This window comes from Sceloporus undulatus, chromosome 6, assembly GCF_019175285.1.
Source record: "Sceloporus undulatus isolate JIND9_A2432 ecotype Alabama chromosome 6, SceUnd_v1.1, whole genome shotgun sequence".
In the NCBI taxonomy this organism is placed as follows: Eukaryota; Metazoa; Chordata; class Lepidosauria; order Squamata; family Phrynosomatidae; genus Sceloporus; species Sceloporus undulatus.
Window position 1 is genome coordinate 90,216,365 of NC_056527.1, and position 15,247 is coordinate 90,231,611.

The window sequence follows — 15,247 nt, forward strand, 5'->3', positions numbered from 1 at the left end:
CAACAACAACTATCCCACATAAATAACACCATAAATATAATTGCATGGGAAAAACAGAAGGTCGACAAACTAGCAGCCAGTTAAGAATAGACGATTTGCACAGCTGTTCCTCTACTATTCCACTTTTTGATATGGTTGAATCTCAGCTTTGATCACAGTGATTTCATCTCGTCCTACTTAGTAAAAGCTGTCTAATGTTTTCCTCAAAGGTTGCCTTGATCCATTTCCATTTCTTACACCAAGATGAAGTTGATGTAGACACCTGTTGGGTTGCTCTGAGACAATAAGGGATATTCACAAGGCAAAAGCTGAAAACATTTTTCAGGCTTGTTTCTCCTGATGTGTAACTTGGCAAGCTTTTGAGTTACACCAAAATCTTCATTGAACAGAATAGCACCATGAAATATCTTATTATTAATGGTGCCGAACCAACTGGATTATGGATCTCAAAAGCCTCCATACTTGATATCTGACCAACAGCAAAGATAACATGTGTCTCTTGTGTCTGACTGCCTGTCTGTTGGATTCCACTGTGTAATACTCAAAGTGGATTTGAAGATTGTTTTCTCCTGGATTCCAAGGCACTTCTCTCTTTGGATCCTCACCCTCAGTTGGATTTTCTCTCTGAGATGTACATGGTTGTGTCCTTCCGTGAGAAAGCAGTACTCATTGTCTCATTTCCTTGTCCACACACAGCTCCTCAGAAATCTCATAGAAAGTGTTCTGCATCAGTTTTCGGGTGCTCTCAGCCAGTGCTGTGGCTGCTTCTAGTCCAAGGCCTTGTGTTTCTATCTTGGGCAAAATCCGGATGGTACAATTTCCTGTTGGGAATTGAGAGAGACAACAAAAGCTTAATCCTATGGAGACATGTGCATTCTGGAACTGTTTGAAAATGGCAGTACTGAGCAAGGTGGTAAAAGGTATGGCAGTCGAGGTATGAGCATTGACTAGTTTACATTGTTAGGCAATAAAATGGCTCCAGAGAACCAGTCATACTCCACTTTAGTTTCTTTCATACTCTCTAAATTAAGTCCCTACCCAAGGTTGATCTATGGAAAAGCTCGCTAGAGCAGTGCTTCTTAACCTATCTGATGTGGGGGATCCACAGGGATTTTGCCCCCACCCAATGTGCCAGGGACCAGCACCAAATTTATGCCCAATGGCTGCAATTATTTCTTTCTTTCCTGAATCTTTCCAGAGACCAGCAGCAAAAGTCCAGCACCAGTCCACAGAGCAGCACTTTGACTAATACTTACCTAGAATAACACTGGTACTACAGTGGGCCCTCCACATTTTCTGGAGTTAGGGGCACAAGACCCCTGTGAAAGTGGAAAAACTGCAAATAAAAAGCTTACTGGTTTATTTTACCTGAAAGAATACATCTCTAGGTCCTCCTGAGCAACTCTATGGTGAACATCAGACAGATGCTGACCATAGAATTGCACTGGATGACCTACAAATGCCTGAATTTCTAAGTCCTTCAGTATGACTATGATCAACTGCCAGCAGAGTCACACTGGAGGACCTAGAGCTTCCTAGATAGAACACATTAATTAAATCTGCGAATAATCAAATCAGTTAAAGTCAAAAGCCTCAAATGTGGAGGGCTGACTGTAATAAAAATCATTATTTTAATTGTTTGTAGAAATTTTATTGTGAAGGTTTTTTTTAACTGACTCTCTCTGAGAGCCACCTAGGTTCCCACTCTGGGAGAAAGATGGCATAAAAATGAAATTAATAAAGACTTACAGTGCTGAAGGAGTAAACATGTTGTTTTCACAATAGCATAAGCAGCTCATCTCCTGTTAGAACTGTTTCTGGACTGAACTTTGGGTTGGTAAGAATTGTGATTTGAACACTGCCACAGAAGTGAAATAAAATTTCCACACACAGGCCACTAAACCTTTTACTGTTGGAGAAAAAGTTGCAATCCTCTTTTCCGGCCAGTTTATCATTTATCTGCTAGTACATATTGTGCATTCCTTATTTGAAATGCTTGGGACCAGAAGTGTTCTGGATTTTTTATTTTATTTTAAACTACATACATCTTGGAGATAGGACCAAAGTCTAAATACGAAACCCATTTATGTTTCATATATACCTTACAAACATAACCTGAAGGTAAATTTATACAATATTTTAAAATAATTTTGTGCATGAAACAAAGTTAGTGTACACTGAACCCTCAGAAAACAAATACTCACGACTTGATTACTGTAATGTCCTCCTGGCTGGGCTTCCTCTTTCTCACCTCCGTCCTTTAATCTCTGTTCAGCATTCAGCTGCATGCATTATCACTTCCACCCACAGCTCTGACCACATCTCTCCTGTGTTGGCATCCCTTCACTGGCTCCCTCTCCCTTTCCGCATTCAGTATAAGCTCCTGCTGTCGACATTCAAAGCCCTCCATGGACTGGCCCCTCCTTACTTATCAGACCTTCTTTCTCCTCACCTTCCCACCAGAGCCCTCCGTTCTGGTAGTCAAGGGTTCCTGTCCCAGCCCAGGATTTCCTCTGCCCCATCCCGGATTCACCCCTTTTCACTTGCTGCCCCTCACTCCTGGAACCTTCTTCCCCCACAAGCAAGAGCCATCACTTCTTTAACCAGCTTCAAAACAGAGTTGAAAACCATCCTGTTCAGAGAAGCCTTCCCAGGCATCGCATAATTGTCGCTTACTATCTGATGTTCTGTTGTTGACTGTTTATCGATCCATTTCCTGTATTGCTATGTACTGTATATGTATTATCCTACTTGTGAGTATGTATTTTCCCTGGATGAAGATTAACCATCCATTATGAAGCCAAGCCCTCCCTCCAGTCCATCTGCCTTGGTCCAGGCCTCGGAAGTAGAGAGGAACTGCTGGACCTCTTACCCTTTCCCGTCACCACTCCCTTCTCCTTCTGTGTCATGTCTTTTTAGATTGTAAGCCCGAGGGCAGGGAACCGTCTAATTAAAAAGATTGCATGTACAGCGCTGTGTAAATTTACAGCGCTTCATAAATAAAGGTTAATAATAATAATAATAATAATAATACTTCAGCCACCCATTTAAAAAGTTGTGGATTTTGGAGTTATTTTGGATTTCAGAATTCTGGACGAGGGACACTCAACCTATATTGCTTTGCTTTATTTGTTTGGATTATCTTTCATAGTCCTGTCCAGGAACAGTTACGCTGAGTCACTTTATACATAGTTTGCATAGACCAGACCTGTTCTGCATGAGTTTCACCTACTGTGTTGTTTACACTGATGGGACAACATTAATTAGTTAGGAAGAATGCCTGTTAATGATGCACAGTCAGTAGCTGGGGGAATGTCACTTTATGGGAACTAATTGTTAAATAATGGGTTCTCAGTTCCAGAGATTAGTCTAGAATGTTTGGAATGTGAATATCATCAGAGTGAAATACAAGGCACTTAAATAACCATGAGAACTGTGTTAGACCAGGAGCGGAGTAAATAAATAAATAAAATCCATTCACAGGCATTGCCTATGTCAGAAGTCTGTTTCCAATATCACATCTATGCAGATGGCACTCAGGTATTCCAAAGCTTTGAGTCAATTGATGCTATTGGCCTCTGTCTTGGTTGTCATGAACCTTTGGGTCTTGCTGGACAATTGTTTGTCTCTATGCCCCTTTATTGGGACAACTGCTAAGGCATGTAATTTCCATCTTCTGAACATCCATAGGATTCATAGGTTTTTTACTGGCAAGACTGTTCATCTGCTTGTCCAGGTCTTGGTTATGTCATGCCTGGACTTTTGTTATAGCCTACTGCCAGGTTTGCCTTCCTGCCCTTTTACTCATCTGGTTTTAATCTAGAACAGTGCTGCTTGGGTTGTCCTAAATCTCCCCAAATACAGACGTGTCTCTTTGCCTGGCCACTGGCTACTAGTTGAGGCCAGAGTGACAAACATGACAAGCTTCTGGTCTTGGTATTTAAAGCCCTGCACTTTAATCTCCCATAGTATCTGGCAGCTTAGCTAGCATGGTATGTACCATTTAGGAATTTAAGATCAAAGATTATTGGCCCTTCCATCAATGCTCTATCAAGGCTGCGAGCCTTTCAAGATCTGGCTCTGCATTTGTGGAACAGTCTTCTTTTGCATCTCCAGCTGGAGGAGGATCTTACCCAGTTTCATAAAGGGTTGAAGTTCGCCAGACTTAGTTGCTGAGGGTGCCTAAGGTGGCCAAGATGGGTAGTTTGTTTTTAGTATATTAGGATATTATTTTAGTATTTTATAGTGTTGTGTTTCATCATCCATTTTTTATTATATATGCAATATGCTTGATGTTATATGTTGGTGGAAAGGGCATTATAAATAAAATGTTATTAACTAGATTCCTGAGTGAATGAGTGAATATATGAGAGACAGCGAGAGAGAGAGAGAAGAAACTGCAGTTTGGACACAGAAGCTGCAATACAATTTAACATGGAGAGGAATTTTCGTACATACAGTCGGCCCTTTTTATACACGGATTTTTTATACACGGATTTAAGCATACACGGTTTGAAAATGTTCCAAAAAAGTATAAATTTACCTTGATGTTCCATTTTTGATTAGGGACACCATTTTGCTATGTCATTATACTTAATGGGACTTGAGCATACATGAATTTTGTTATACACGGGGGATCTTGGAACCAAACCCCAGCATATAACAAGGATCCACTGTATTTCAGTACTTTTACACTCTCATGCCAGAATGCTAAAATTCAGGAACTTACAAGACAAAAGCTTACTATTCACTTACAAATAACAACCGCCCACAGCAGTTATTTAGCATCATGTCTAGCTTAGAAGCAAAGACAATGAATATGTGGAGACTGAGACACAATGTTTGCAATGGTTACATGTGTTTCATTACATGATCAGTAGCAGCAATGCACAATACCCATGGTATACAGAAGTGTATCTTTGCTTCAAATGTAAACACTGGACAAATTGGATCATGCAGTGCATGCTTGAGCCAAACTCTTAGCAATTTTACAGAACTTCAGGTTATATTTTCTTCTACTGCTGGCTGTGATCTTTTTAACTTGAGTGCCAAGGACTGGACCTAGACAGAGCCTCATAAGTAGGATTAACAAGCTTTTATTTTCTATCAGAGCTCCTGTGTTTTTAACAGGCTAGAAAGAAAGTCAGCAGGTGAATCTTTACATCTAGATCAAGAGCATGCAATGTTTCACATTGTAGTGCAGCTTGAAGCCAGTCAGTGTAAAATGAAAATAGAAGATCAAGATTGCTTTAAAAAAGAAAAAAGCAACCCACCACTTCAATTATTGCCTGAATTCTGGCATACTTGCAAAAGCTCTCTATGGGGACTATCATATGGGGGAAAATCAGGGAATTAAAAAGGCGTTTTCCCGGGAAAGTCATGTGATTGTGGCGAAAATTTTCACACACATTGCAGTCTAAGAGGACTTATTCCAGGTAGAACCAGGGATGCTCTAGCAACAAACCATTCAAGGGGAAATCCCCTGACTGGTTTGTTGCTGGAGCATTCCTGGTTCTTCCCAGGATAAGTCCCTTTAGACCATGATGTTGTCTGAAAATCTTCACCAGAATCGCACAGCTATCCTGGGAAAATGTGTTTTTAATCCCCTGATTTCCACTGTGTGATAGTTTCCTATGTTACAGAGTGGTAGTCAAGTGCTCTCCCACATCATATACTCTGGTATATGGCAGTACAGAACTTCTCCTTCCCCTCCAGAAAGAAGAGAAGAAACAACACAAAGGTTGAAAAAATATTATTATTGTGCTCTATTTACAGATTTCCCCTCTCCTCATAGGATTTGAAATACTGTTGCTATGATTAAAGGGCTTTCTTATATTCATGCTAGTAAAAATAAAACCTTTGGGAAGAAGCTTGTTGAAAGATACTTATTACTTTTGGAATCATAATCTTCAAAGTAATCTTCTTGGAAATTAGCTTTTTTCATTAATCTGAAGTATATAACATTATTTTCTCACTTTTATTATTATTTTATTTTTTCTGCTTTATGAGTTTTTCCTAACAGTTCTCTTTTGTTCATTTGCTCATTATTTATAGAGCATGGCTATAACTCCAAGCAATATTATCTTTATGTTTAATCCATACTTTAAAATAGTTTACCCTTATTCTTGCTCCCTGAACATCATAGTGTTGTTTAGAAGTTATCCATTCTGTTTTTCCTGTTCTATTACTGTTTTTAAAATTTAGTTTTGTACTTTTATTAATTAATATTTCATAATCTTTTAGGAAAAGAGGTAAATTCACCCCCTTCTTACCAGATCCCACTCAACTATTGCATAAATCCTGAAAGTCTAGAGACCAGAGTTTGAATCACCACCTAGCAATGGAAACCATCAAGTGATTTTGAGCAAGTCACATTCTCTCAGCCCCAGAAGAGGGCAAAGGGAAACCCTCTCTGAACAAATCTTGCCAAGAAAACCCAGTAATACCCAGTCAGTGTAGGGTTGGAATGAGTTGGAAATGATTTGAAGACACACAACAGCAACAACTGCCATTAAAAATAAAAGTGCACACTCTCTCAGCCGAAGAGGATGGTAATGACAACCTCTGTCTGAAGACATTTGCCAAGGAAACCCCATAATAGGTTTCCCTCAGGGTCTCCATAAGTTGGAAACAATCTGAAAGCACACAACAACAATTATATGTTCACATCTAAGTTAACCAGATTCCCCGCTTGGTGATGGTGGTCACTAGTTCAGTTTCCCCTGTTGTTTGGACTCACCTGGGTTTAACTTCTTATCTTTGTAGCTGTAGCAGCACTTAAGAGAGGAGGTCACAATGGGGACAATGGGAACCTGTGCAGCAAAAGACAGAAGTAACGTAAGAGGCTTGGACATATGAAGAAAGTGCTTTTTCCTTCTTCTTTCTACATCCAATTTGTCTAAAGCAGTTGTTTTTGAACAGCGTATCTTATCCTTTCTAGACCAGGGTTTGTAATTTGTTAGGTAGCTGATATATTATGGAACATTTCAAAAGCATTATCGACCATTATCCTGGCGCTTTGCATTTTTCTACATCAGTGGCTACATTATATTTGGTATATCTGATGAATTATAACTCATACATAAAAGCAGATATGGCATAATAATAGTGTTAGCGCACTACAACCCTTTTTGAACTGACTATATATGGCATTCCCCTAATTGTTATTAAAGGATGGGATAGAAACAAGAAAACACATTCTGAATTTCTATACTGGGTCTTAGGACCCAGGCATCATTTAAATAGCATACCTCCAAAAAGTCCCGAAGCAGCTTTATTTTGGCAGTCTGTAACAGGCCTGTGTTTTGTTTATTGTATTATTTTCAATACTTGTAATTATAGTGTTAAAATACATAACATTATATAGCATGATAACTGGATTATTTTAAAAATCATGACTACAGTACTGAATTAATAAAAAATAAAATAAGGTGCCTTTACTCTGGCTGAAAGCAGGAAACCTGAAAAATGGCCCCAACCCTTCAGGGAACAGGACTTATGGTATCTAATAGAAGGTCAGTTGCAAAACATGATGCTATTCTATATTAATGAATAGGAAACAACCAATAATATCATCAAATACTGCTCTAAAAGAAAACGGCAAGGAAATTACTCATTCAGGGAACAGTTACAATGAATAAACAGGTCAAATAAAATCAGTACAGCTATTTATTATACCATAGATTTACAATCTGAGACGCATTTTTCTTCTCTTTGAAAAAAAATCAAATCGTGGCAAACACTTGAGAAACTGAAATCTCAGCGACAATTTTCCTTTTCGTTTTAAGAAATGCAAGAAAGCATGATTGCTCCTAAAATGCACGCACTGTCACCAAAATGTTAGCATTGGCTCATGGAAGCTCATTAGTAAATTAGTGATCCCTGTCCCTACTCAAAACTGTTTGAAAATTATAATGCAGGAATTTACCTGAGCCTTCAGAGCCAGGTGAAAGGCCCCCCTCTTGAAGGGAAGCATATGATCCTCTGAGTTTCTTGTACCTTCTGGGTAAATCCATACCCTCAGCTGGGCAGGAGTGAAGAAAAAGAACCAAATACCACAAGAAGTTAAAATGTACACGGACATCCTGTTCTAAGATGACAGAGTCCAATCTGCCACTATTCCATCTTTGCTTTTTTGCACGTTCACACTGTCACCAAGTTTACCACATTTCCCTTCTCACTAAAGTACCTGTGTCTTAAGCAACTGTATGGCAAACAGTAACAGGTGAAGTTGAAGGCTTTCACGGCCAGCATGCGTAGTTTTTTGTGAGTTTTTCAGGCTATGTGGCCATGTTATATAAGAGTTTATTCCTGATGTTTTGCCAGCATCTGTGGCTGGCATCTAGAGAAGAATGTGGCCACATAGCCTGAAACCCCCCCAAAAAAACTAAGTAACAGTGGGTTTTTTTTCCCCAGAACTAGGCTAGGCTGGTCTCCCCTTGCTTGCCTTTTGTCAGCAAGCAAAAATGGTTTTATTCAGGCAGGCTTTTAACATACAGTCATGGGATGGCTTTTTAAATAGGGTATTTGTTATATAGGTTGCATACTGTAATTTTAAAGTATATAATTTTATATTGTTTGTATTTGATTTTTTCATTGATTTTATTATAATGTGTTTTTAAAGTGTTTTTATTTGTGAACTGCCTTGGAAGAAAGGTAGCATGAAAATGAAATACAGTAGGTTCTTGTTATGCGCTGGGGTTTGGTTCCAGAATCTCCCCCTGGATAACAAAATCTGTAGATGCTCAAGTGCCATTAAATACAATAGCATACAGGGACGTAGCCAAGGGGGGGGGTTCTTGGGGTCCGGACCCCCCCTTCCATTAGGAAAATGAATGGTGTGTGCTGCTGCACCGCCACACTCAAGCCCCATTATAATGGTGGCACTTAGTCTGGACCCCCCCACTTCCTAAAATCCTAGCTACGTCCCTGTAGCATAGCAAAATGATGTCCCTTGTATCAAATGGCAAAAATCAAGGTATGGAATTTATATATTTTTAAAAAATCTTTTCAAGCCGTGGATGCTTGAATCCGTGGATAAAAAAAATCGGTGGATAAGGCAGGCCAATTAGTATCAATATAAATATAAATAAAACAACTTCCCTGTGTATGGGGAAAGGTTTTGCACCCACTGAATTTCTGCTTATTGTGTGCAGTCATTCGTAGTCCAGGAGACTTGCCTATGAATTTAAAAAATGTATGAGTATTGCCAATATATACACCCCTAGGTGTTATTGGCCTTCAAGACTGGCAGCAGCTCCTGAATAGATTCTTTCCAATGCTGATACCCTTTAGGATTGCCCATGTCCCTGGAGTAAAGTGCCTGACATTAGTACATCTATGTTTTTGGGTACGTTTCCTCCTGCTCCTTTTACAAGTTAAACATACCCTCCATCATTTCACAGATGAAAGCTGTAACATGTGTGGAGAAGCAATATCAGAATGTGGTCAAGAAGATGTCCAAAGAAGAACACACAAGGTAGGAGAGGCTGCAGAAGTTTGCTTTTGCCTGAGCCTATTGGGAAGAACAAGATTTCTTCCCTCTCCCCCCCCCCCCAGAAATTGAGTGCAAATTACACTTGTACTTTGAACTAATGTTGCAGCAACTGAAGTAAGCTGAGGGCAAAGGAGGAAAATGGGAGGGGAAGAGAGATTTTAAATGCAGTTTTAAAAATGGGAAGGCAGAGAATTAAGTGGGCAATGTTCCTGTCAAATCAACCTAGTTGGAGGGTGTGATGAATGTTAGACAGCCCCTTCTATTTTATATTCAAAAGGGAGAAAGGTTTGATTTACAGCGAGGATGAAGAAACTAGCCCAAAGGTTGCATTTGTCTTCTAATCCCTTTTGTTGCAGCCACCAATTTCCCCAGATCCCCTCCAACATGTTTTTTAGAAATCAGGTGAAAAAATATCCCCAATCTATGGCTTAAATAGAGGAAGTAAAAACCAGAAGTGACTTCGATTCAGCTTGAGATCACATTTTCCACCAATAACGCAGAGGTGCAGCTTGACCATATGGCAAGGTGGGGCAGAAAATAGGCCCTTGCCAGTTTCTTCCCCCTGTTTTCGTGCCATCCTCAGTAAATGCAGACCTATATGGAGACATAGTAAAATAAATAGCCCCAAACAACTGTTCAAATATACTAAAATACAGTGGTTCAGTGGCCCCAGCTGGCTTACCCAATCTGTTGCCTTCCAGACATTTTGGAGTGAAACTCCCATGCATCAGCCCCAGCTAACATGGCTAATGGTGAGGGACCATGAGAGCTGAAATCCAAAGCATCCGAATAGCATAAGGTGGGGAAAGTTTGGCCCATAATATTGAATAGGCATTGAATTGTATTAAGCTCAGAATAGGCATTTAAATTATTAAAAGTCAATTATCACTTCCTGGTCAAGTATAAAGTTGGGGATGATGGGCCACAGAGGTTATCTTAATCTCCAGACATACACTGCTGCAGTATTTTCTTTCCCACCTGGGCACATTAACAGTAAGAAATAAGGATCACTGAGTTAAGTGGAGCTTACTCCCAGCAGGTAATGAAGCGTAGGATTACAAGGTATGCTCCATAAACTTAGTGTGTGTGCATGTGCCTTTAAGTCGCCTATCAACTTATGGTGATCCCATGAATGTCGTAAGTTTTCTTAGGAAAGGAATATTCACAGGTGTTTTTGCCTGTTCTTTCTTTTAAAATATCCTACAACACCAGGTATTGGTTGGCGGTTTCCCATCCAAGTACTAACTAGAGCTGATCCTGTTCAGCTTCCAAGACCAGATGGGATTTGGGGGTATTTGACTATTTCCCATTAACTTTAATATGACTTTTTAAGAGGTTTGTCTGTTTGGGATGCCTGTATTTCATGATGGAGATTTTAACCAAAGTGTTAGCAATGTCCTGTATATATAACAGAAAAGCTGTATGTATGTATCTGTTGGTTTGTCTGTGTAACTAGCCAGCCAGCAGCCATGGCTGGAGGATACCCATTGTATCTTTTATTTATGCCTGTACAATTTGCATCCATGGTTACAAGATTGCTGAGCAGCATATGCAGAAGCATCCTACAATCAAATTCTGCACTGGCCTCTCACTGGATGCATGGATCTTTGGAGACAGTATTCAGTTTACTATATAATTTTTTGTATTGTTTTTTAAAAAGCCAGAATCCTGTATCAGCTATTTAGTTAAATCGCTCCAATCACTGGCCTCCTCCTCCTTATGCAGCAGATGCCCAGTAAAGTAGGTATAGGGGAGAGTTATAGTGTTACAATCATGAATAACTAGTGATCATGAATATGGAACAGTTACATAGATCTGCTCATCCATAACTCCTTCATATTTAAGAGTGCTGCTTAGTTATGATTGTGACACTCTTGTGATGATTGTAACCCCCCCACACACCGACTTTACCAGGTATCAGCTGCAGGGGGAGTAGGAGGTCCATTCTCTCAGTGATCAGATAATGCATTATTGATATTTCTGTTACATTGGGGGGTAGGGCAGGGCTGAATTTGGAGAGTTTACTTATTTAACTTTATTTAATTTAGTAACTGATACAGGATTCTGGCCAACATTTTTAGACTGAAATTGTAATTGTGTTTCCAAACTATAATTGACCTCATAGAACCCAGAAAGAGGTACACTCTCACACTGAGCTATGCTCTCTGCCTACTGGATACTGCAATCTGTAATGAAATATATTCATACTCTCCAACATTTCACAGAGGAAAACTGCAACAAGTATGGCCAAGCAGCACCAGAATGTGGTCAAGATGGTAAAAGTTATTAATGAGGAAGAACAGAAAAACTAGGAGAGGATGCAGCAGTTTGCTTTTTCTTATGTCATTTGGGAAGAACAAGATTCTGCTGCTTCCTCAGTAGCTGAGCTAACTGAGTGCAAATCATTTTTGTGTTTTGAACTCAGTTTGCATCAATTGAACTATGCTCAGGAAGAAGGGTAAAGTGAGAGGAGGAAAAAGAAACTGAGAAATTTTAAAAGCAGCTGAAAAAGTGGGATGACAGAAAATTATTTGAAACTATACCTGTCAAATCAGGACAGTTGGAGGGTATGAAATATTGATGTATGAATACACTGTCTTCCTATCCATGCTGCCCCAGGGACTTCCCTCCCAAAGCTGGACCCCATTTTCACTTCCCTCACCCCAGTGTTCACTCACATCCTCCTTCCTCATGATCTGCGCAACGTGCTCCATGATGTCCATGGCAGCCTTTTTCTTCTTGCGGTCGATGAATATTAAGCCACACACCCAGCAGGCTAAGCCCACTGGGCCCAAATACAGCAGCTCCTTTTTGGCAATTGTCACACAACGCTTTGGCATAACCTCCAACATGCCTTGGAAAGGGGGAAAAAACACTTTTGGCCAACAAGAAATAACCCCAAGTGCAAGAAAGCAACCCTGGTTAAAAATTATTTTCCCTGACAGAGCTAGATCCAGCATATTTTATTGCCTAAAGCAAAAGACAAAAAGGTGCTCCTCACCTTCATTCCACCCACAGAAACCAATTCAGTTGGCATTTCATTACCAACAATGTTTAAAAAAATGAGGGGCAATATTCTCTACATCATCTCATTGGTTTCAGGCTAGCTTATGTGCTTTAGGGCAGGCTATGTGTAACACACAGCTATGAGCTCCAGCAGAGAGGAATAGATATAGAGCTATCACTACTGATTCATTCCTACTACTACCCATCATCTTTTACTTGTCTATCCGTCATCTGTCACTTGCCTATGGGAAGCCTACATGACAGCCTTACTCTGCTCAATGAGAAGCTAATCCATTCCCACAGTCAGCCATCATCTGTTGATTGAAGTGACTACTTCACTTCACCTAATGAGAAGACTGAACCTGATTCCTGAATCTCCCCTTACAACTCATCCTGCTGCCTTGCAGTTCTGGAAAACCTTGGGTTTTGATCTGCAACAGACTCAGCACTACCATCTCAAACTAAAGCTAAAAATTATCAACAAAAATCAAGAATCTGATACAATATTTGAATTATGAAATGTATCAGGGGGGAAATCTTCTTTTGGAAACCCAAATTTTAGATTTTGTTTGTTGATTGCAGTTTGCAAATCATAATGGAAGAACTCATATTTCGGAACACTATAGCTTGCATCCTGTCCAGTAGTTACAAGATCATAAGCTGCGATTACTTATAACTGCTGGGGATTCACATTTATGGTTGTTAATGACCAAATAGCATCTTCAAACCTACCTTTTCAGCCTGACATTTCCCCAGCTGAAGGGTTTCCAAGATGTGATAGACTGAGGGGCTGGGAAATGATTCCGTGGTGCTCTCTTAGTCATGGGGTGCATTGAGACAAGCAGTTGCAGAAGACCCCCAAGAGGTCCTTCCAGCTATCTATTCTCAGTGTTTCCTTTGACCAAAAGAGCACAGCAGACATAATTTTCCAGCATCAATCTGCAGCAGCTGGAACACCTGTCAGCTAAGGTGATGCTAGGTTGAAAAGGTGGGAGTTTGGGGAGTGGCATTGTCAGATGTTGCTATGGCAAAGGAGCTCCATCATTGTAACATCTGATGATACAAGATCCTGGCCTGTATTTTCATTTAGTAACACACACACACACACACACACACACACTGCAAAATTGGCTTTGAATTATAAATTGTCATTTATATTCTTTTTAAATTCATCAGCTGCTTTGTGCTCCCATCTTGCCAGGTTTGAATTTGAGATGAATACGAGCGCTCCGAATATCATACACATCTTCAATTTACTTTCAGTGCAAAATTCCATACTGAACACATTAATAACATACCCAAAAGGTCGAAACAGTTCTGATGGTTGGAAACAATCACATATGGCTCCTTGATATTCAGATTCTCCAAACCCTGCACTGTGAGCTTGATGCCATAGAAGTATTTGAGTGGCAGAACGCTGAGTCGCATAATCCTGCAGAGAACAGAGGAAAGAGGTTTAGATTTGTTTGGGCAAAGAATGCCAAGTTGTGTATTTACTTGCTATATTCATGTAAGTTCTTCAGACAGGTTAAATGAGAGTTAGAATATAATAAATAAAATCAATAACATTTACTACTGGAAATACAAAGGGCCTGATCAATACATTTTGCTTCCTGACAGCAAAAGGCACACTTCTGATTGAAGTCAAGGTACCCAAAAGGCTGGCCGTGGCCAACTTATTTTGGCATCTGAGACAGAAAATCCTGCATAAATGCCCCCCTGTCGCTTGGCAGTAAAAATGCAACAATAATACTCTTTTAAAACAAAGGCTTTGTTACCTGGATAACCAGAACAATTTCAAAGGTGGGACCCCCTCAAAATGTGCAGGAAGGTTGGTATTAATTTTGCCCATTTGCCCATTTGTTTTTGAGGAAAAACCAATAAAAATATCCATCTTTCTACTACACTGTTTTAAAAGCAAAAGTTGTGAAAGAGACATGTTAGAACAGGATCACACAAATAATACTTTCAAAAGAAAATATGATACACACACCAAACTCGAAGTATAAAAAATCATCTGATGAAAAATCTGGAGGTGAAGGTGTATAATGAATTAGTCACATTAAATCTCAATAAATTATTGAGAGTGCTGGGAACAAAATGAGGCTTGGAAAGAACTCTAAAGGCATCTCATTAAATGGCTACAAATGGGCTTTATTTGGAAAATACAGTAAAAACAAATGTAAAGGAATGCATATTGCCATCTCTTCAAGCCCCCCAAATTTGTGTAGATACTGATGAGATATGAGCCAGCAGCAACTGACCAAAGGACCTAGGGAGTCATGGTTGATATCTCTTTTAAAATGTCACTCCGGGTGTGACTGTTGTTTTCTTTTCAAAAGGTAACTTCCAAGATGGGCATAAATAGAAAATGAATCAGAAATAAGACTGCCAACATCATATGGCTCTTGTGCAAATCCATGAGGCATCCATAACTGAAATACTGTGCACAGTTCTGATCACTGCAGGAAAGAGCAATTCAAATGAATAAGGGACTAGAGCAACTTGCCTAGGAGAACAGATTGCAAAGTTTAGGGTTGTTTAATTTGGGAAGAAGGTAAGTAAAAAGGGAAATAATAGCAGTGTATAAAATGATGCATCCTTTATTGTCAAAGAGAACCAAAGCCATTCACTAAAACAAAATGGTGAGAGATTTAGGACAGATAAAAGTAAAAAGAATAGTTAAACCTTCCATAGGTTGCTAAAATGAGTACCCAGCTTGACCCCTGTAATGTATTTTTAACT

The 15,247-nt window shown here is 39.6% G+C and overlaps 1 protein-coding gene across 1 annotated transcript in view; it reads right to left on the reverse strand.

Moving 5' to 3' along the window:
- Window positions 1–666: 666 nt before the first annotated feature.
- The window catches only part of LOC121933650 (1-acyl-sn-glycerol-3-phosphate acyltransferase alpha-like), a 32,934-nt gene continuing 18,353 nt past the window's right edge, over window positions 667–15,247 (reverse strand). The window contains exons 2-6 of the mRNA XM_042473633.1: window positions 13,801–13,934; window positions 12,175–12,350; window positions 7,928–8,023; window positions 6,740–6,812; window positions 667–821 (exon numbers count right to left, since the gene is read on the reverse strand). Coding sequence (XP_042329567.1) covers window positions 667–821; window positions 6,740–6,812; window positions 7,928–8,023; window positions 12,175–12,350; window positions 13,801–13,934 — 634 coding nt within the window. The remainder of the gene's footprint in view (window positions 822–6,739; window positions 6,813–7,927; window positions 8,024–12,174; window positions 12,351–13,800; window positions 13,935–15,247) is intronic.